General features: G+C 40.7%; 1 protein-coding gene and 1 long non-coding RNA gene across 8 annotated transcripts in view; one reads left to right on the top strand and one right to left on the bottom strand.

Moving 5' to 3' along the window:
- Window positions 1–22,574, top strand: part of MACROD2 (mono-ADP ribosylhydrolase 2) — a 987,478-nt gene that overhangs the window by 612,170 nt on the left and 352,734 nt on the right. For all 7 annotated transcript variants that reach the window (XM_081906344.1, XM_081906343.1, XM_081906345.1 and 4 more), the window contains exon 8: window positions 18,354–18,427. In XM_081906344.1, coding sequence (XP_081762470.1) covers window positions 18,354–18,427 — 74 coding nt within the window. The remainder of the gene's footprint in view (window positions 1–18,353; window positions 18,428–22,574) is intronic.
- Window positions 8,385–22,574, bottom strand: part of LOC309367424 — a 243,625-nt gene continuing 229,435 nt past the window's right edge. The window contains exon 2 of the long non-coding RNA XR_014167160.1: window positions 8,385–8,732. This is a non-coding gene — a long non-coding RNA (uncharacterized lncRNA). The remainder of the gene's footprint in view (window positions 8,733–22,574) is intronic.

Genomic DNA, 22,574 nt, shown 5'->3' with positions numbered 1-22,574 from the left:
AAGGGACTGTCCCTCCAAATAAGGGACGCTTGACAGCTATGGTATAAGACTGCTTCCTAAGTTTCTGTCAACAAATGTGTGGCTACCATAAACTGAGTAGATTAAAATCCTACTTGAACGTAAATTTGTCCACAAAATGTGTTTGCGGCTGAAACTTTAGTAGTAGAAAGAGGAGGTGGCAAGAAACCACTGAATATTTAATTCATGAGATGGTGAAATAAGAAATGTTGAGATAACATTGTCAGCTTTACTGTACATGAATTTTTCAAAAAAAGGGATTTTATGTAGCTATGTTTAGCATATGAAATGTTCTAAGGTAGAGTGAAATGTAGACTTCATTAAATAACCAAGAGACACTGAAAGGGATCCCTAGCCATTTTTTGAACTCCATGGGTAGCTAGCAGTCCTATGCAAACCCTTCCCCTGGTTTTATTAGTCCCTCGGGGAGATTGTGGGCAGGGTGGGGGGAGCACAAAAGGGAATCAAACTGCATAATGAGCATAAACTTGTTGACAGCATAAACTTAACCAGGTTAAATGCCTCTCGTGTATGACTGTGCCTTTTTCATAACTTGCCCTGCAGTATTTTTGTGCAGTATTTAAAATAAAGCTTTGGATAGGGGTGACTGAGGTTTTGTTTCCCTCCGCTTTTTCAAAAAGAGGTCTATTTGCCTTTAATTTCCTTTTCCTAGTCTAATCCTTGGCAAGCTGCAACTCTGGTGCAGAGTCTCATATGCTGATGACTGTCTTGTCTGGGGCTTCGACCAAGCGTGCCACCTTGTCCATCAGCCTCATAGTTGTGCTCTCTTGGTCCTGAAAGAACAGTGCACACAAGCGTTGAAGAGGGATCCTAGATGAGCATTTAATAGGGATGAAAGCCAGGGCATGCTTGCTGTGCATCTGGGAAGGTTTCTTCATTTTGGAGAGGGATAATAAACTGATCCCAAAGTGTAGGTGTTTTATGCAAGCTCCCTTCTGCCATACGTTATGATTTACGTCCAGGATCCTTTAGGAACTGCCTCTTCTCACACTAGCCCGCCCCTGCCCTAAGGTCTGTTGGAGTTGGCCTCTTTTGCATCTCAACTTTGGCCGAGGCTTGGTTGATGGGGACTAGAGAAAGTGGACCTCTTGCCTTGTGAGGCTGTGTTTTGCCAAATGGTGAAAACTTACTTTGGTAGGCATTTGTTTCAGAAGATTTGTGTTGGAGTCATAAAACTTCTGGAAATCAGACATGTGCTGACTTGTGTAGGCATCTCTTGGATTGCTGCCAGTCTGATCCACTCCAAAGCGGATGTTTAGTATCTAAGTATCAGCTTTATGAGGCTGGTAGAGAGTCCACTGATTAGAGTCTGGTTCTGTTTCCTGAATAATATATGCTAATATACCAATATCTATTGGAAGAGGTAACATTCTGAAGGCCTTCTTATCTCATAATCAAATGCATGCATTTGATGGCTTTAAATGTGGCACACTTTAAGTGTTCCGTTTTGTTACAGTGTTTTTGTGTGTGCTCACACTTTGGTATTCGTAGAAATAGGCCTCTTTGTCCATCCATCCTTTCCCTTAGATTATTTTCTAGACATGAGGATGGATTAATGTGGCCTTCACCTGCCTGGCTCTCCAAGATGAAATAGACAAGTGAGTGTTTCTTCTCATTCACAACAAAGTTAGCCATCAGTTATTCTAACTGCAACTTACAGAATACAAACCACCAGTATAATACCATGGCTGAATTGCTGCCCCTGCAATTAATAATAATAATAACAACAACAACAACAACAACAACAACAATAATAATAATAATAATAATAATAATAATAATAATAGAATCATACTTCTTCCATACACCAATACATAATAATTCTGTGCTGCTTCTGTAGCTTCAAAAAAGTCTGGATTGCCATTGGAATTATGTTTCCATATTTAAGCTTTTATATAGTTAACAATAGTTTTTAAATATAATTTACTCTGTATGGGCCTTTTAGCACATCTGTATTGTATTGTGCTTGTGGAGTAAAACCTCTTGACACCGAGATGGTATGATAGCCTGGAATGTCCTTGAACATTCCAACTGCTCAGGAAACAAAACTATCAGCACATGTTATGTAATTAGTGTGCATAAGAAAACTGTCCATTAGGTTAGGATTAAAATCTCACAGACCCTGCAGAAAGTGATAACACAGTGATGCATATTGAGGATAGAGAAGAATTGGAAAATTGAATAGTTTGCTCTGTGGTGGCAAACTCAGGTGAAAAATTCATGAGAATGTCATGTTAGCCCTTCCTTCCAATTCTTCACATTCCAAATATGGATCAGGGGCCCCATAACTGCTATTAAAAACAACAACAACAAATAACCTGTTAAATGTGTAATATTGCCTGGTTCTAATTTATTAGTATTAGTATTAGCATGCCCTTCACCCTAAGAACCCAGGGTGGGTTACAACATTTAAAGACAATATTAAAAAGGGTTTTAAACAACTTACCATCACAAAGATAAGGTAAGTCTCAAAAATAAATACCTCATGTGTCAAAAGCTAGGGTTAAGAGGTGCATCTTCAGCATTCAGCAGAAGCTGTATAATGAAGGAGCCAGATGTACCTCTGTTGGGGAGCGTTTCACAATTTAGGGGCTGCCACAGAGAAGGCCCTCTCCCAGGCTGCTACACCCCCTACAAGCCTTTGAGGGTCGATGAACATTTGGAATTGGGGAATAATGGCTTTAGTGGAAGTATGAAAAACCATGACACCACAAATTTATAGTTAAGAATTGTGATCTTAAAATGTCACTGTTCTTTTAGCGTTAGTTCTTTGAAAACCACAATTATTATTTCCATGTATGTGTTTTATAAAGAACAATGTATTCTATTAATTTAAATCAGTGGCCAAATAGGTGTTTAACCTTGTTCAGTTCTCAAAAGCCAATACCCTGCTGCTATTCAATTCAATGTATGATGGTGATTTCACACTTGACTACTACTTTAGGCCTTATTCTAAATTGCTTTTGCTGTATTTTGACATCAGTGCAGAGAATAGGCTTAGTTCAGAAATCAGATATGGTTGAGGTATAATAAAATATGAGAGTTCAGGGATGGATCGTGTGCCTTTCAATTATTGAAACTGGTTCATATCAAACTCCAGCTTTGCTCAGGGAATATGTGATTGAGATTTGCAGACATATTACCAGCATTTAATTAGTTCTTTCTTCAAAGCATTTATCCCTGTGTCTCCAAAGCTGGAGGTGGCTTCCATCAGAATGAAACCTAAAAAGAATAAAACACAAAAATAAACAGCAGCCACAACAAGGGTCCAAAATGCCTACTCAGGGAACACAGACTTTCCAAAAGAGGTAGGTTTTGAACCCTCTGAAAAATTGCAATACCAAAGCAGTTGTGAAACTCATAAAAGGTAAAGGTAAAGGGACCTCTGACTGTTAGGTCCAGTCGTGGACGATTCTGGGGTTGCGACACTCATCTCTCTCTATAGGCCGAGGGAGCTGGCGTTTGTCCACAGACAGCTTCCGGGCCACGTGGCCAGCATGACTAAGCCACTTCTGGCGAACCAGAGCAGCGCACGGAAACGCCGTTTACCTTCCCGCCAGAGCGGTACCTATTTATCTACTTGCACTTTGATGTGCTTTCACACTGCTAGGTTGGCAGGAGCAGGGACCGAGGAGCGGGAGCTCACCCCATCACGGGGATTCAAACCGCCAACCTTCTGATCGGCAAGCCCTAGGCTCTGTGGTTTAGACCACAGCGCCACCCGCATCCCTAATGTTTCTGTTAGTCCCCCTTAAATGTGTTTTATCAATGGTAGCATACATTTCCAGATTTTTTGGGGGGGGGAAGGGGCATGTCAGCTGCCAATCTCTGATGAGAGGCTTATTTGTATCATTCACTGTCTTGCCCTGCTTGTGAGACTAATGAATCTATTTTTAAAAAACAAATAATGAAAGGAGAGGGCACCCTAAATTGTGCCAGGGAAATCAATATAGACAACAGAGTCATGATGTGCCCCAAAACTCATTCAGCCAGCCAGTCACTTCCTCCCAAAGCTACACTACCTGAAAGGATTGTTGTGAAAATAGAACAGAGAGAAAGCCATGTATGCCGCTCTGAGCTAATTGAATAAAGGGCAGGATAATAAGCAAGGGGGCTCCTTCCCTACAATTGGGTTGTTTCTTGCAGTTGCATTCTATGTTGTTGCAGCGTCAAAATTATTAATAGAAACCCCCAAAGGAACATTTCTTAATTATGTAAAATATATTATGTTTGCATAAATAGGTCTATAGAATAATTTATATTATGCATGTTAAACTATATTGTATAGCCATGACTATGAATTTCTGTTAATTACTTCATTTTGGTATTTTGCTTCCATTTCCGTGTGTTTTCTTGAGCCATGTATAATGAAAATATCCATGACACAAAATTAATGTTTCACATAACTGTGGTTGTCAGTGCAAGTCTACCTGCACCATTTCAGAACAGATTTTTGGAAGCCTAAGGCACACTGCATGAAGGGTGATATAGGTTCTGCATGGAGTGTTAAACAAGCCCATAGGAAGTCTTGTTTATCAATACATGTGCAGTAAATGCTATTCAAAACACAACTCCAGAAAATTGCATTTGTGAGCTTTCATGAAATCCGCATTGCAGTTCAGTGTATCTAGCAGGAAAGTACTGCCTATGTAAACCAGGGAAATTGTAAATATGTTCATTCAGCAGCATTCTGTACTTTCTGCAGTTGTCAAAGTAAGTTATATCTCATGGCTCTGGATATCTGTAGACAGGTTGTGGCACCCACAGAATTTTTCCCCAAACAAGTCTTCTAAATGACATCTTCATTTTGTTCATAACTTCATAATGAGTATGACTGTATATCTGTCATGTATGAACTTTCATTGCACCAACTTACGTGATTCACTACCCAAGGTTGATTAGGGCATTGTAGTTGGTTTGCAAGTTCTTACCTGAGCTTCAAACTGGGCTATCTGTAGGTCTCAGGGTGGTTCATGACACAAAACAGGAGTCTCATTTTGCTGCAAAGAAAAAGAGAAAAAGAAAGCAGTGGTAGGGTGGTGGTGTCCCAGTTGTGTGGACAGGGCAATTGTGAAGGTATAGGCTCCATGTGGATTTTCAGCTGAGCATGTTCCATGTGTTTTCACTCACTTTGGATGTTATTTGAACAGGGCTACTATCTCAGTCCTGGGATTTTTCTTAAAACCCCAGAGCTAGGAGTTTCAGTTCCATTTTAGCTGAAAGCAAATTCTCATGATTATGGAGAAACACCTAAAAATTATCAGAGTTCTGTTTCCTTGTATGTATGTATCATATGTATCATATTTGCAGTATCATATTTGCAGTGCTATAAGTTGAACAATCGGCTTATTTTATCTCCAGACTTTCAATTGACTCCAGACGTGAATCATAAGCCAGAAACCTCACTAATAACATCTATGGATGAGAAATGTGAAGTGTCATCCTGATTTGACAGGAGATCCCCATTAATCAGTGTCAAAAGGATTGCTTCCTGACTAGTTTCTCTTTAAACCATTGCTTAAATGGAGCCATTATTTTCAGCATGTGTTTTATGCTATGTTGTCAATAAAAAAACAGTTAAAATCTTTATTTTCACATTTCTGATTCTTCTCTCTTCTCTCTCTCTCTCTCTCTCTCTCTCTCTCTCTCACGCACACACACACACACACCTGTACTCCACACACTATCTTCATGCTCCCTGTACAAAGGTTATTGGCTTTTTTTCAGACTGATGTTAATGAAGAAATCAAAAACAGAAGTTGGGAGCCAAACTACTTCTATGTGATGCTTCCTTGCAGAATGATCAATATTTTTTTCCACTGGTTCACTTTAAATGATTGATGACATGTACTTTGTAAACTTGCTGGAAAAGATAAAACTGTGATGCTTTCTCTAGCTCAACAGTGACTGAGCTTAAAAGTCTCTGATGCTGAATATCCTGTTGTCTTCAAATCTAGAATAAGACAAATAATGAATTCCTGTCATCTAGTATTAGGTTCACTCTTTTAGCGGCCAATCTATTTTCGTGTTATATCCTAGATTCAGAGTTCTGAAACTAATTTATTTTCATTTTTATTTCTTGCATGCTCATTACATTTAATGCATTTGGCCTATATACCCCTGCAATTCTCTTTTTTGAACTCATACTGACAATAAAGTATCCCAATAGTTGTTTAATGCTGGGAGGCTGGAAGCAGACCCTATACTTTGAAGTGCTGCTGAACTGTATCATGTGCCCCTTCTACATCTTTGAATTAGTCATGTGCCTTTAAGAATGAGTAGTCCATCCAGTTTGGCACAGTCTACATTGGACAATGGCTATCGAATCACCCAAAAGAAAACCAATAGCAATCGGCTGGGCAGGATGAATAAGCATCATATGCTTTCTTTGACTCTAATAGGCTTAGAGATTTGGTCTTTCTCCAATTTGATTTAAGTAGCACTTCACCAATGCTGAGGCTATGAATGTTGTAGGTTAATTTGTGTTGTTCTGTCCCAGGCAGTGGTCCCAGCCAGGGGACAAGGTTCTAGCCTGAGCAAGGGCATGTGCTAGACACAGATTCCATGGACTCAGAGACACATAACACAAGTTCAGGATTTGGAACACAAAGTGAGGTCTAGCAAAAGTCATGTTCTAGTATGGAAAAGTCGGACAAAGCAGAGCGTAGGTCCCTGTACGCACGATCGGGGAAAAGCAGAGGTCAGTGTCCAAAAAGCAAGTCTGTTAGCCACTTGGATAGCTCCAGGTGGAACCTAGGCTGACAGTCAGACAAGGTAAGCTTGAATGTTATTCCCAACCACCAGAGATACCAGTCTGGACATTAAATGAGACTTCAGGTTCCCCTGAGCAATTAGCCCAACCCCAAGGGGTGGTGATTCTTACTCTTAAAGGACCCCAGCCTAGTTTAGGAACCATTGACTTGTGTAATAAAAGGGAGACCTGTTGTATGTATGGCCTCTAAGGCATAGCTGTTGAAGGCTGAAGAAGGCCATGCAACCTCTTCAGGCCCAATAAGTCTTAGCTTCATGTGCTCCTCTGGTACTGAACTCCTGGTATACCTGAAGGAGCATCTCCACCCCCATCGTTCTGCCCAGACATTGATGTCCAGTGCCGAGGGCCTTCTGGCAGTTCCCTCACTGTGAGAAGCCAGGTTACAAGGAACCAGGCAGAGGGCCTTCTCGGTAGTGCCACCTGCCCTGTGGAACACCCTCCCACCAGATGTCAAAGAGAACAACAACTACCAGACCAGAAGACATCTGAAGGCAGCCCTGTTTAGGGAAGCTTTTAATGTTTGATGCATTACTGTATTTTAATATTTTGTTGGAAGCCACCCAGAGTGGCTGGGGAAATCCAGCCAGATGGGTGGGGTATAAATAAATTATTATTATTATTACTACTACTACTACAGGAGAATGGGGCATTGAAGGCTCATTCTGAGTGCAAATCCCCCTTCCAGTTTAAGCTGTCCAGTCTATGGCCTTTTGCCCCCAAGGATGGGGAATCAGAGTCTTGCTTATAACAGCTGTGTCACATTCTTTTATTTGTACAGTCCCATTCTGTAACATACTGACTTCCACAAAACACTCTGTCACTTGATTGCCTTTCCAATTGCTCTGCCCACTTTGACATAAAAAGATAATCAGCACTGAACTGAATGTTAGGAAAGTGAGGCTGAGATTCAATAGATAGAAAATGAAACTTGAATTTGAGCAGCATGGGTTTCTCCACACGTAAATCATATTGGCTAGCAATTTTGACATTTTAATACTGGTTTTTAATTTTTATGACAAGGTGAACATTGAAAGCTCTTATTCAGAGACAGGCTAGTCCCTCCAGTGGAGTATTGTCCATATCAGCCTCTCCCAACCTCCAGATGTTTTGGAATATAACTCCCATCAACCCCAGACAGAGTGGCCAATGATCAGGAATGGTCTGGAGGGCACCAGGTTGGGGAAGGCTAGTCTGCACTGACTCTCTGGGGTTTCAGACAGGGGTCTTTCCCAGCCCTCCTTAGAGATGCTAGGGATTAAACCTGGTACCTCTTCTGTGTTGTATCACTATAGTGATGTATAACTGGCTGTTTGTGGTGAGCGCTGACAAGGGTTAAATGAAGTATGATAACTTCTGAAGGGCTATTACTGTTGTTCACTTTCACTGTTCCAAGTCACTATACAGAACTTCCTTGTATAGATGGGGCAATATAACAGCACCATGTGTTATAAACAAAAATTGCCCTTTTCCCTTATCGGGTATCCAAGAGCCCAGACAGAGTCCTTACAGAGGTTCCCTATTGGTAGGAGAAAATAACAGAGGCCAACCAGAGAATATTGAGAAGCAAAGCAGCTAGTAAGCCTGATCTTTATTGATCTGTTGCAACAGGGTCCTCACTCACCACACACAGGAGGGAGGAGGAACCCAGAACAATGGTGCACAAGGCCTTATATAGACTTTTGAAATTGCCACCCTGTAGATCAAGACCACCCCCAGAAACATCATACAGTACATACATCACAGAAGGGGTGTAACCTAAGACCACCCCCCAGATACATCATACCTACATCACAGAAAAGGCGGTCTAAAACAGAAATTTGAATGTTTTTTCTGTTTGCCAGGTTATCTGACTGCCTTTCCTGATAGTCTGTCACCCATTAAAATGCTGATTACTCAATTCCTGAGACAATGGGAAGGCTCCCTGACCCCCCCTCCCTCCTTGCAGGGAAAATATGTGGTCAGTTTGGGAATCAAAATGGCTTCAGGTCGGTCTTCCTGTGCTGATCTATGTACGTGCTTGGTTGGTACACTTATGAATATTACCACATATCTAAGACCTCAACATTCCTATCACACATGAAAAATGAACAGACAAATTGCTAGAACCAGTACTTGTTTCCCCGCTGTAGCAAAATACTTCTTAAGGGAAGAGGAAATAGCCCCCTTGATTTCTGCAACACTGGAGTTTTAGTTTACTAAGATAAGTCCTTGAAATATTTCTTGCACAGGATGACAGTGCACAATGCTCGTTTCCAATCTGGTGGGCAAGTGCCTGCATTGGATCCTGTCTCAAGTGGCATCTGTCTGTTTGTATATGACTTGTTTCTGCAACTCCCCTCCAGGATGTAGTACTGTGATCAAAGCATGCCACTCATGGCTTGGGATATACAGCTGCTCACCACTGTGATGTGCATTCTGAGTAGACCTCCTCCCCTGCTAGTACTATTAAAGTTCAGAAGAGATTTATGATCAGTGTCAAGCAACTCTTCCTTCAATTGAACTTGGAAAATAAAAGACAGTTTTCCACATCAGATGCTATTATTGATCCAAACATTCCACGAATCATAATGTCCTCTAATGATGACAATCAAGAACATTATTAGCAAATACAGAAGACTGAAATAGCCCCCTTTTAAATGTTGCTTCCCGCATTTCATATGAGAACAGAGAGTTGTTAAACTCTATTTTGACATTGTTGAAAAGGAAAGGGGGGGGGACTCTCAGGATTTTAGAACCCAGACAAAATTTATCAGTCATCTTAATCCCACAGAAAAATGTTCTGCTTTAGTTACACTTCTGATTAGCTGAGGCTTGGAGGAATGTTTGCTGGTGTGTATTCACCTCTGTTGTATGAATTGCTCTGAAAGCAAACATTGTGTGCAGCATTAGGACATGTAAATAACTGTATTAAGGTCAGAGAGATGTACTTAGACGCTGTAAGAGAGCCTGAAGTAAAACAAAAGTGATACAGCAGATGGATTATGTTAGCAAACACCAATCCATACCTGTTTACTACTGTAGATAGGCTTTCAGGCAACACTAGATTTCACAGTTAAAAGTGCCTAAGAATGCCATTCTTCCATTGTGCAGTCATTAAAATGCATTGAAGTGAATCTCTTTCCTGGCATTTTTCCCATTTAATCTTCTACGCTTGCAGAAATAGCCTCTTTCCATTTTCTTGAAGTGCATCATGTGAAATGTGAACCACACAGTGCCTGAATATTTGTTAATGGCTTTTTGTGTGTGGGTGCATTAACTGATGATAAAACAAGCAAGAATTTTTTTCACTCACTTCTTTAGCTGATGCTATATATACACAGGAGGGGGCTGGGGAATCTTCTTGTTTTTCTGTGTAACCTGAAAATAACTAAAACAAAGCTATAGCAATTTTCTTGCTCCTTAACTTGCTGAGGACTGGACAAGTTATGGTCTTCATTTTCCACATACTGTTATTTTAAATTAGGCATGTAATGCCTTTTAAGAGTAGATTAGATGCTACCCTGCAAAATGCCTGTACTACATAATTGGACAGTCAAGATGTCTGATTGCAGAAAATAATACTGCACACAGACCTACATGTAACAGAGGAGAGAATAAAGCTTTAGCCCTGTGAATGTGTTCATTTTGGTGTAGAAAGGAATGTACAGCTGTAAGTGAGGGAAGGATAGAAGATTGGAATTGTGCCTGCTGGCACCTCCCATTCCTTTATGTGTTCAATGTACAGCCTATACTCTTCATTTTTATAGGATACCTGTGCTTTGGTGGGCACGTGCAGGTACAGTGGTACCTCGCAAGACGAAATTAATTCGTTCTGCGAGTTTTTTCGTCTTGCGAATTTTTCGTCTTGCGAAGCACGGATTGCCGGACGAGGTCTGGTGCAAGGCCTTGGAAACAAACTTGCAACACGTTGTCATCTTGCGAAGTAAGCCCAAAGGGAAATTCGTCTTGTGAAGCAACTCAAAAAACGAAAAATTCTTTCGTCTTGCGAGTTTTTCGTCTTACGAGGTACCACTGTATTTGTGAAGACAGCATCTTGAACATGTGAAGGCTAGAAAAAGTGTGATCCCAGTCCCCGTGCAGTTTGTTCATTAATACAAATATGAACTTATGGGACGCGGGTGGCGCTGTGGTCTAAACCACTGAGCCTCTTCAGAAAGTCAGTGGTTTGAATCTTCGTGATGGGGTGAGCCCCCGTTGCTCTGCACCAGCTCCTGCCAACCTAGCACTTTGAAAGCACACCAGTGCAAGTAGATAAATAGGTACCACTGCGACACGAAGGTAAACAACGTTTCCATGCGCTCTGGCTTCTGTCACGGTGTCCCGTTGCAGCAGAAGCAGTTTAGTCATGCTGGCCACATGACCCGGAAAGCTGTGGACAAACGCCAGCTCCCTCGGCCTGAAGCGAGATGATTGCTACAACCCCATAGTCGCCTTTGACTGAACTTAACTGTCCAGGGGTCCTTTACAGTGGTACCTTGGGTTACATACGCTTCAGGTTACATATGCTTCAGGTTACAGACTCCGCTAACCCAGAAATAGTGCTTCAGGTTCGGAACTTTGCTTCAGGATAAGAACAGAAATTAGGCTCCGGCGGCGCAGCAGCAGCAGGAGGCCCCATTAGCTAAAGTGGTGCTTCAGGTTAAGAACAGTTTCAGGTTAAGTACGGACCTCTGGAACGGATTAAGTACTTAACCCGAGGTACCACTGTACCTTTCTTTTTTTTTACCTAATATGAACTTGTACTAATATGAACACCTGCATCTTGCTTCTCTTCCAAAAGATGAATCAAATGAACATACAATTCTGCTCTTACTTTATTCTCCCACCTCATTAAAAGCATTGTTACTGTTTCCCAACTTTGTTATCTTTTTCAAGTTTATTTGAATAAGTAAGCAGAATGATTTGCTTTGGTCTCTCCCCAGTTCCAGTCAGCTCAGTTCTGACGAGTTGCAAATTGGTGAGCAGACATAGAGATCACTACTCTAGCATCCTTGGAGTACAGAGGAAGGATCCCTTCACACAGTCTGTGTTTTGTCTCCGAGAGTGGATCCAACTATATACACGTTTTTTAACTTAATGAAAGCAGATATAGATCTGGTTCAAATTTTAAAAAGGTCATCTTGGGTTCTATTCCCCCTCTCCTCGGGGCCTGTTTAACCCCTTTGTTGGTAGAATGGTGCATAGAGAATTGGCTTTGCAGACTGTGCAGTACAGCTCACGATGGCCAGCAGCCATTTCCGAATCTGCCGTGGGAAATGGCTGCCAGCCAGCATTGTACAGCCTGGTTCATAAAGCAATTTTGCTTTCCCAGGGTTGCCATATTTCAAAAAGTAAAAACCAGGACACCCCAAAAGTTGTTGAGCTTTTCGATTGACTTGCCAAAGACCCAGGACAAAGTGCCACCTTTCAGAACGTTCCCCCCCCCCCCCCCCGACATCAACTTTGCCTTTTTAAATCTTGATCGTGTCCGGGGAAATCCGGACTTATGGCAGCTCTAGCTTTCTTTTTTAAAAAAATAAATAAATTATTAGCCGACCAATCAAATCAAATCACATCACATAAATTCCGAATTACAAAGCCGAATTTTAATTTTTTGTTGGGGGGACCCATATTTCAAGTTCTGAAGGGGGATTCCGATCATCTTCTTGCTACTGCCTTGATATCCACAAATCTGTCCAAATAATGTTCAGAATTCTATACAATCTTATCTTGCTGTTTCCACATCTCATCTTGTTCGTATATTTTTCCTTTTTTGCTTTATGATCTCTTCTGATAATCTCCTTAAGCAGATAAACACCAATTATAATCCTGTGTGAATTTTTCCGTTCCTCCAATCATCATATCAAGATGGTTTCCATATATCATCACTTTCATAAATAACTGCACTCTTTCCATCATTAATCTTGCAAATCTGTCGCTCTTTAGTCCCTCTGAGGAGGCTCACCCACAATATAAAAACAGATATGTTCCTCCTCCCAGACATAAGTCTTCCGATAGAACATGCCAAAATGGCGACGGCATTTTTTGCTGCGTCATTCCAAAGCTCTTATGCTTTACACGATCTTCTTGAAACATGCTTTGGTTAGAAAATTATCTCCACACAGTATTAAATCCACAGCTTAAGTCATTTAAACAGCATTTCTTACTTGTGACTTGTGGGGGGGGGGGATTCTTGGTTAATCACATAGAGAAAAGAAAGGAAAGTTTCCCCCTCTCCCATCCAGTCCCGTTGCCGAACATACCGAGCCTTGGTGTGTCTTCTCATGATTTATTCTTGTTCCTCCGACCCGTCTTGTTTATCAGAGATCTCTTCAGTTAGCAGTCTTTACTCCCCTTTCTTCCTTGAAATATGTGCATTAGCTTCCTCCTAATTGTTTCTTTTGAAGTTGCTGCAGCTAGAGCCGCGAATCAGAGACAGCGTCCAGGAGTGCCGAGATCCGCACAAGGGCTTTCTGCCTAGTGCCCCCACCCCCACAAATTTGGGCGTGGTATAGGGCACAGCAGGCAAGGGCAGTCCCCCCCACACGCTGGGGGGACAGCAAGGCTGTTTACTCCCATCACAGCCTCTTAATTACCTCGTGTGGGTCGGAGAGATGTTATTGTCAGCCATCTTCCGATGCTCCCCTAGTGGCCCCCCGGCAGCTCTAGCTTTCCATGCATTCTGTACCAGAGGAATTATGTGGAAGGGGTGGCAGAAATGCAACCATCTGATGGGCTGAATTGTCAGGCCATGTTAAGCAGCAGGTCCCATTAATATACCAGATAGGTGGGGGAGGAGGGAGGGAATGGCATCCTGGCACTCATATCTGTTGTGTGACCTGGGTCCTAGAAGCATTGTTGTTGTTTAGTCATTTAGTTGTGTCCGACTCTTCGTGACCCCATAGACCCAGAGCACACCAGGCACTCCTGTCTTCCACTGCCTCCTGCAGTTTGGTCAAACTCATGCTGGTAGCTTTGAGAACATTGTCCAACCATCTCGTCCTTTGTCGTCCCCTTCTCCTTGTGCCCTCCATCTTTCCCAGTATCAGGGTCTTTTCCAGGGAGTCTTCTCTTCTCATGAGGTGGCCAAAGTATTGGAGCCTCACCTTCAGGATCTGTCCTTCCAGTGAGCACTCAGGGCTAATTTCCTTAAGAATGGGTAGGTTTGATCTTCTTGCAGTCCATGGGACCCTCAAGAGTCTCCTCCAGCACCATAATTCAAAAGCATCAATTCTTCGGCGTTCAGCCTTCTTTATGGTCCAGCTCTCACTTCCATACATCACTACTGGGAAAACCATGGCTTTCACTATACGGACCTTTGTTGGCAAGGTGATGTCTCTGCTTTTTAAGATGCTGTCTAGGTTCGCCTAGAAGCATTAATGGCGTATTATCACGAGGACTTCCTTTTATCAGATTTATTGATTGCATAGGAGAGGTGCTTGCTTTCAGTTTGGAAGGCCACATTCCTCAAAGAGGTGCATATTGGGGTGTAAATAATCTGTTTCCCCCTTGGACAGCAAGCCTGTCAAACATGTCTCTCTTAAGCCGTTGTGCCGCTTGCCTCTGTCGATTGGCTAATGCACCCCTGGCTTTTGGTGCCCTTGTCCTTTTCAGTATTCCGAAGGCACACTCACTGCAGCAACATAGGCCAGTGTCACTCTTATTACCTTTACCTGTTTTATCTTTTGTGAAATTGAGCCTTTAGCCAGAATTGTCTGAGCTGCTTCTCCAGCAATTGGTTACCTGTGAGACTCCTCGAGCTCATTTCACTCAAGTAATTTGATTCCCCCATGCTTATGAAGATTGCTTTTTTGCTGAAGGCCATCGTGGAAGAGAAGAGACCCGTACCGTTATAAGCAATAACACAGCTCCAAGATAAAACAGTGAAAATGGTTGGAAAGCTGGGGTTGCATTCTAGCTCGTGTCACTCATACCCTGTCGGTGAATAGCCTTGCCTTTTGCATTAGCTGTCATGATAAGGTAGCCCCTGGTTCGTTTTATCACCTGCCCTGCTTTCTACAAATCTGGTTCAAATGGTGCAGTAACTCTCTGGACATTGAACCACTTCTTATCTTTCTGCAGGGTATTGGAAGAAGCTCTGCAATTCCCAAATACCGTGTTTTTCGCTCTATAAGGCGCACCAGACCACAAGACGCACCTAATTTTTGGAGGAGGAAAACAAGGGGGGGGGGTTGAATCTGAATTGAAAGCAGCAGTTCCTCTTCCTGTTCTGGTTTCTGGGATAGCTGTGCAGCCTGCATTCGCTCCATAGGACGCACACACATTTTCCCTTACTTTTTAGGAAGGAAAAGTGAGTCTTCTAGAGCAAAAAATATGGTAGTTACTGGATTTGAACCAGATTCATGGTGGTGGAGACCATGCTTTGGTATGCAGAAGGTGTCGGGTTGAATCCTTGACATCTCCAGGAAAAAGATTCTTACCTGAAACCCGGAGAGCTACTTCCAGTCACTGTAGACAAATCTGAGCTATATAAATAGGCAACATGATTGTTGGTGTGTGTGTGTTTGTATTGCTTTATCAGAGCTTCCAGCAAGGACACGAAGGTGTAAATATTAGCATTTTAAAGGTGAATCATTCCTGCTGGAAGAAAAATGTTTCTTTTGAAAATAGGCTATGCATAAACAATCATATATTTTAGTTGGCTGAAATACTGTTTTGGCACTGTAGGCTGAAACACTGTTCATTATAATTTATGATCAAGAAGCCATAGAAGAGTAAGTTAGGGAAACAATGCACTGCGGAGGCCGTTGCTAAAGGGGTTATGATATTAATTTAAACTCATCTATAAACGGTGGGTATATATTGGATATGCAGTTCATTTAAAAAAAATCTTTTCCATGGATACAGCCATGCAATTTCCATCTAAAATAATGAGCCATGCATATAGAGCTAGGACAGAATTGGATCAATCAATCTTTCAACTATACCTTCTGTTCTGTATTCTCTATTAAAAAGGCATACAGGAACTTCTGCAGTACTACAATTCCCAGCAGACTCTGTAAGGCACGCAGGAAATAAAAGGATCAAGGAAATATAGTAGCAGCCAGGGGAAAGAGCTAGAGATTAGAAGAAATACGTTTCTAGTAAGCACAGGAATGGCTAGAGATCAGAACTGTTGGAGGAATAAAAAGGTTTAAAACAACCATCTAAAAAGTGATTTCATTGTTAGACGAACATCAAACTTGTCCTAGTCTTATACAGTCTGCCAATTTAGCCTTTCCCCCATAAAGCCAGATTATTATTATTATTATTTTAAAGGGGGGATGCTTTAATCTTTTCATCCATTCAAATTATATTTCAAAATGGTTCCTATACAGTAGCTCATATTGCCGTGCTTTGTTTTCTTATTGCCAAGGCTGAACCTAATCTTAGAATGTTTAAGTCTTATCTCTTCTAAGAGAAATGATTTCTAAGCTAGGTATTTTCAAGTTTGCTTGTTGGCTAAGGAGGTAATTGTTTGGGTAATTAGCCAACATTTCCTAACTTTGAACTGAATTCATGTAAAAAAAAACCTTAGATCTGTGCTATCTAGCAGCTGTAGTTCAGGAAAACCGGCTTAACATGCAGAGTCCTTGCAAAGTTTTCAGGAGAGTTGCTGCTCAGCAAAGTTATTTGCTTTTATCTGGAAAGCTCAGATCTTGGAAAGCTTTCCAATGAAATTATTTGGGAAATTTCACGTGGACCAGAACAAAGCAAAGCCATGAGATCAGATTCTGAGGCTAGACCAAAGAGATCAGCTTCAAATTGGATACGTCTCATTTAAAGCAAGGCAATTGCGTGGGTGCACACACACACACACACACACACGGAATAAAATGTCACTTTGGGATCTTACTTTGAGAATTACTCTGTAGCATAACCTGTCTATCCTGCAAACCCAGCTTTTGTCAGGAACCATCAGCAGTATCAGTATTAACGTTTTGTTTCTTTGTATGTCAATGACCTGCTATACAGCAGGTGGAAGCAACCTTAGAATAATTTTTAGCAATAACACATTTGGAATTAATTAATCTAGAGCTAGCTGCTAATGATGGCGAGGAAAGATAAGAACCAATTTTAAAGTATGTACTGCACTTCCTAATTATTTCCATAATATCCAAAAGATCAAAGGATCCAGATGGAAGGGGCCAAAGGGTGCAGTTTGTACTTTATCACAGTATATTATACCCTATGACTTGGGATAGGAAAGGTTTCTGCCTAAGAGAATTGGAGAATTGGACTTGAGTTTTGAGATGCGCTGACATAATTGGGGTGCATGATACCTACCAGAACAATGAATCAGAATAATTGCGGCCCCATCATTTTCTTCCAGCGTACATTGACATATACATACAGAGCTCTGGGATCATGATGCAACTATGAACTTGCATCACTTCCTGCTAGAGCTCTTACACACATTGATCCTGGTGCACAACTTGGAAACTTTTACTTCCGCATCCTCAGTTTCCTGGGATACAGTGGTACCTCAGGTTAAGTACTTAATTCGTTCCGGAGGTCCGTACTTAACCTGAAACTGTTCTTAACCTGAAGCACCACTTTAGCTAATGGGGCCTCCTGCTGCCGCCGCACTTCCGGAGCCCGATTTCTGTTCTCATCCTGCAGCAAAGTTCTTAACCTGAAGCACTATTTCTGTAACCTGAAGCGTATGTAACCTGAGGTACCACTGTATTAGCAATTGGGGAACTGTAGTGTATTTAACTTCTAGTTGATATACACCACATGCCAAAACTATAGTTTGAAGACTATGCATGCTGACCAGAGAATATCCATAGTGCCCAGAGAATCTACAAAATTAAGATACATTATTCAAGAATTGTTGGAGACTATGCATAATGACCAGGAAATGTGCACATTTGGAAGGATTATGTGCACATTCTTGTATTTACACACACAAACACATTTAAATTACACTCTCTGAGTATGCATTCATGTGCCCTTTGAATTGTGGCTCTGCTAATTCGAAAGGCCTAGAAGAAATAAAAGGTATAGCTGGCAACTGTTTTATGAATTTGCTTTAAATATCCTGTACATCATGTAACCACATATCATCATTAAATTATATTGCATATTGCTTTTCTCTCCACAGGGTTGTTGTTTTTGTTTTTAATCCCTTACTATGGTCATATCCTAGCTCAACATTGTGTCTCTTTAATTCTTCATCTCCTGTATTTCCATTCTGTGGTTTGCTTTTCCTTAGGCTCTGGTCCTCTTTGACCAGAAAACTAAGGTTGCAATCCTATAATTTCTTACTTGAGAGCAAATGCAATTGAATGCATTGGGACTTACTTCAGAGTGAACATACATTGACTTGCACTTTAACTGGCTTTTAAACAAAGACAGAGTTGAAGATTTCAGATAAATCTGTTGTCAAAATGGGTCGTCTCACTTAAAAATAAAGGTTTGCTCTTAAATCAGGAAAGGTCATCCCAAAGGTTATCTGAACATATATGCATAAAATATTTGCATCAAGTTATGCTGTTATATTTAAAGATGTGTAGCTGCATGGATAAAAACTATTTCTTCTATTTCTTTCTTTGCTTAGGTTTTCCAAACGAGCCAGCTGCAATCATTGCACTTACCACAATCAAGGAATGGTTAAGCAAGAATTATCATGAGGTATGGCTATAGATATAAGTTCAAAATCTTTCATGTTGAGCTTTGCATTTTCTTGGAAACCATGAGATTCCTGAATTGTGGGGGTAGTATATAAAATGAATCCTGATCTCACTATGTGTTACTTAGCCAGACAACAGAATGTCCATATTTTTTAACTATTACCCGGCCTGTAAACTATTTCCAGCAGCGTGAAAGGGTACAAATTGCCCTTCAAGGTTTTTGCTCATTTTTTGTCATGTAAAAAGCAACGTGAGACTTGGTAGTCCTGAATCTCTTGTCAGCTATGATTGGGGATGGTGAAGACTGACTCAATAACACTTAGAATTTGCCACTATGTGCTGGGATCTATGTTGGTAAGGTTTATATGGTTTTTTCCCCTTATAAGTCATGGCATTTTGTTGTGGATAGAACAGATCTACTGTGTTGCGTCCAAGGAGGCTCAACTGCATATAGAAAGCATCCTTTGCCGATATAAGTATTGGTTTATATACTATGTTGTATGACTGTTTCGCTTGAGCGAGAACTCATGCATAAGCAGTAAGACGGAAACTGCCCAGATAAGCTCGAGATATTTTGGCTCCAGAGGCAAACCACAAAATAGCACCTCCCTCCCTGCTGGGGAAGAAGGGGTGAGTGAAGGTCTGCCTCAATAACAAGCGGGGAATAAAGATCTGCTGCCCCTGTAGTTCCTGCGACCCGAGGAGGTTGCCTCCCCTGGGTGGGCTGGCCCTGAAAACTGCTATAGACCCTACCTACTGTGGTATTGTGCAATTGATTGCATAAGCAGTTGCCAACTAGCGTTTGGGGCTATTTTTCTTTGGCTCATAGTTCATAACTTTATGGATGTAAGGAGCCCATGATTTCTGTCCTGTCCTGTTTCTGTTCTGCTGCAGTTCAGCTTCTGCTAAAACTTGTTTTTTGTCTTGCTCTTTGCAGTGGCTGAAGCGAATCTAATTAATTATGTAATTTATTACATAATCAATTTGGTAGGGCAACATCCAAAGCAATGCAGAAAATAGCCTAAAATTTGTGAACTGGATAAACAACACACCGTAGCATATAGTGCTTGTATTCGCTTGCATAATTTCTGTTCCTGACCTCCGACAAACATTCAGATTGTGGCCATTTCCAAACTCATTTTTGATTCTGACAAAATTCTCCATCATCCATATTTGGGAGCAAACCATTTTTTAAGCACATGCAAATCGTCTTAGAACAATAGGACAATAATTAAAGAAAATCTGGTACTCTACTGCTCAAATAAAACTTAAGGGGAACTAATTGCTCCCCTTGGATAGCTAAGAGAAAGTAAGTGAGACTATCTAAATGTAAAAAGTGACTGACAGCCATATCTACTCAGAAGTCAGTCCTGTTGAATTCAATTGAGTTTACTCCCAGGCAACTGGGGTGAGGATTACAGCCAGAGTTAATTCTTTAATCATAAGGATAACTGTTTTGGCTCATACACGCATACACCCCTCAGGATTTCAAAGCTGGTCAGCTATAATCCTGAACACATTTACTAAGACAGTATGTTCTGTTTATTTCCATGGGAGTTCAAGCACATGTATTTAGGATTGAATGAACAATCCATACAAATTAGCAACCACCTTTCCAAAGTCTCTTATTCCGATATAGCACAAAAGTTACTGCATGCTAAATGCAGAACTCAGCATGGTGGAAACAATTTATGCACTTCCATTAGGAGGACGACCACCGCAGCAGCATTGACTAAAGCCGATCTACACCAGGTTCCCTTGAGAAACACACATAGTAAATAACGACTCGTATCTAGTTGTTCTTTACGAATTGCTCTGATCTGGTATTGAAATACAGTCCTTAGTGGAACTAATTTCTGGCCATGTTTTACACTGAAGTCTGCTGACTTGCAGCTAGAGGGTAAATCGAGTTTGAGGTTAGTAAATGGCAATATATTGTAAGTGTAGAAATCCTTTGCATTGAGTTCACAAGAATGGCAATAGTCAGCAGTACCAGGATAATTCACTGCAGCCTCCTAGGTTATCTCCTTGGTAAACTACATTTTCACATTTTACAAAATACTCTGAGGGTTTAATAGAATCCTTCAGATCACAGAATAGAATTGGGCCTTGTCCTATAGGAAATTACCCTCTAGAAATGCATTCAAGAAAAGCACATTAAGCCCCTCAGATGGATAGAATGCTGTTTTTGGTGCTCATTTGACAAGGTTAGAGATACGACCACTTGTTTGCTCATTATAATATTACAAAGAAACGGCAGCTTTTCTAGCTAATGGTGTCAGTTTCCCATTCCTTGGTAGAAATCTTTGCAGTTCACCATTCTGATGTTTTTATCACTTCTGTTTCAAAGTTGTGTTCTGTGCAAAAGACGTTCTGCCAGTGGCCTGGTCTTGACAGTGTTTTTTTTTTTTTAATATTTTTTATTAAGGATTTTCTTGTTTTACAGAAGTGTAGTGCCTCGTATTTTTTTTTCCTTCTTCTTCCACGTAGCGTTTTTACAAATCTGTTTCATTTGTTGAGGCATTAGGGGGAGAAGAAAAAAGAAAGAAAAAAGAAAGGGGGTGGAGAGAGGGAAGATGGATGGGGGTGGGGTCGGGTGGCGGTGTTTCTATTATGTTTAATGTATGTAGAGTTTGGTGTCAGGAGAAGGACTTAATGAAATTAGTAGTTTTGACTAAAGCCACATTTTCCTTGTGCTTGAGGTTTTGTTTAGTTTCTTGGTTAGTATTATTATCTTCTGCTGATTTTATTTTCTAACCGGATACTTTGTTTAATGCTTACTTAGCACCAGTGGTATAGTAGAAGCTGTACAGAACATTGAACTGACACAGTCCCAGCCCTGAGGGCTTACGTATTGAGTTATTCGTCTTTTATTGTTCACTGGTGGCACAGCAAATTAGTTGTGACAGGCCTCTGCTCAGAAAAGGACATCATCTCTATGAGGGAGACTTCTAATCAGTTTGTCTCCAGAGCAGATGAGCAGAAATACTGATTATTATTATTATTATTATTATTATTATTATTATTATTATTATTTTAATGAGAAGGAAGCTTTGGGTGTCCTTAAGTGTTCTTCCTGTATAGCTTTATATAACACCATTTACTTACTTACTTATTGGCATATTTATTTATTTAAGCATGTGCATCAAATCACAGTATAGTGAAATGTTTCATGAAACGTATAAATGTCCTATCATGAATGACTTTTGGAAAAATGAGGCCTTTGGCTCCACTGCAGCAGGGGCTGAGCCCCACATACCACATTTTGAATTGATTGAGGCAGCTAAATCCGATGGCTGATCCAAAGTGTTCAAAGACGCAGGATATTTTTTGGCCAGGATGCATCATTTATGAAAATTTAAATGCAGAGTACAAAGCACAGATAGGCTTTTCATGTTCTTTACAGATTTTGGAAATGTAAAAACAAATTTAATCACCTCATAAAAATGGCCAGATTGGTAGTCACTACCCTATAATGAAGAACACTAATATACATGGGTAGATTAGGGTCATTTTGTGACTGCAAAGTACACAATACTTCTGAGATCTCTCTTATACATGGCGATAAGAGCTGGATAGTTTCACAAAATCAGCCTACTCTTTTTGTATTATTTATTGCAAGTCTCCTGTTTTTAGGAATTGCTTATGAGCAAGCCGGTCCTTTTGGTTGTAATAAACCTTTATTTATTTATTTTCCATGTTACATCTATCAGCAGGGAACCTCATCTTCTATATTTCCTCTTTTTAGCAAGGTTGGTTAAGCATTCTCAAGGTAAAAAACAAACAAAAAAACCCCTTGCATAATAGATTACTGTTTTTTCTTAACAAAGCATAAACCTTTGCTTAGGTTGTGTGTTTGGAAAATAAGAAACAATACTGTTCACGATCTAGGGTAAGAGAGTTTGCTAGTTTTAGTGAGTGTTAGAAATAAATAAATGGTAAAATTTATATAATATTTGGAGTATTGAAAGGAAGATACAGGCTAAGCTTCTTTTCCAGGCTGGGAAAGAAATCTTTAAGAATGGAAGCTAGTCTTTAACCCATCAATGTAGTTACCATGAGCTAAGAAAGGTTTAGAATTTCAGCTTCCATGAGGTAGGAAAACAGGGGGAGAGGGCAGGCTGCGCCTAAAGGGGAAAAAAGTGTTA

Source organism: Podarcis melisellensis (genome assembly GCF_964234715.1).
Source record: "Podarcis melisellensis genome assembly, chromosome: 3".
NCBI lineage: Eukaryota > Metazoa > Chordata > Lepidosauria > Squamata > Lacertidae > Podarcis > Podarcis melisellensis.
Note: the sequence above shows the minus strand (reverse complement) of the source record. Positions and strands in the feature narration are given on the sequence as shown.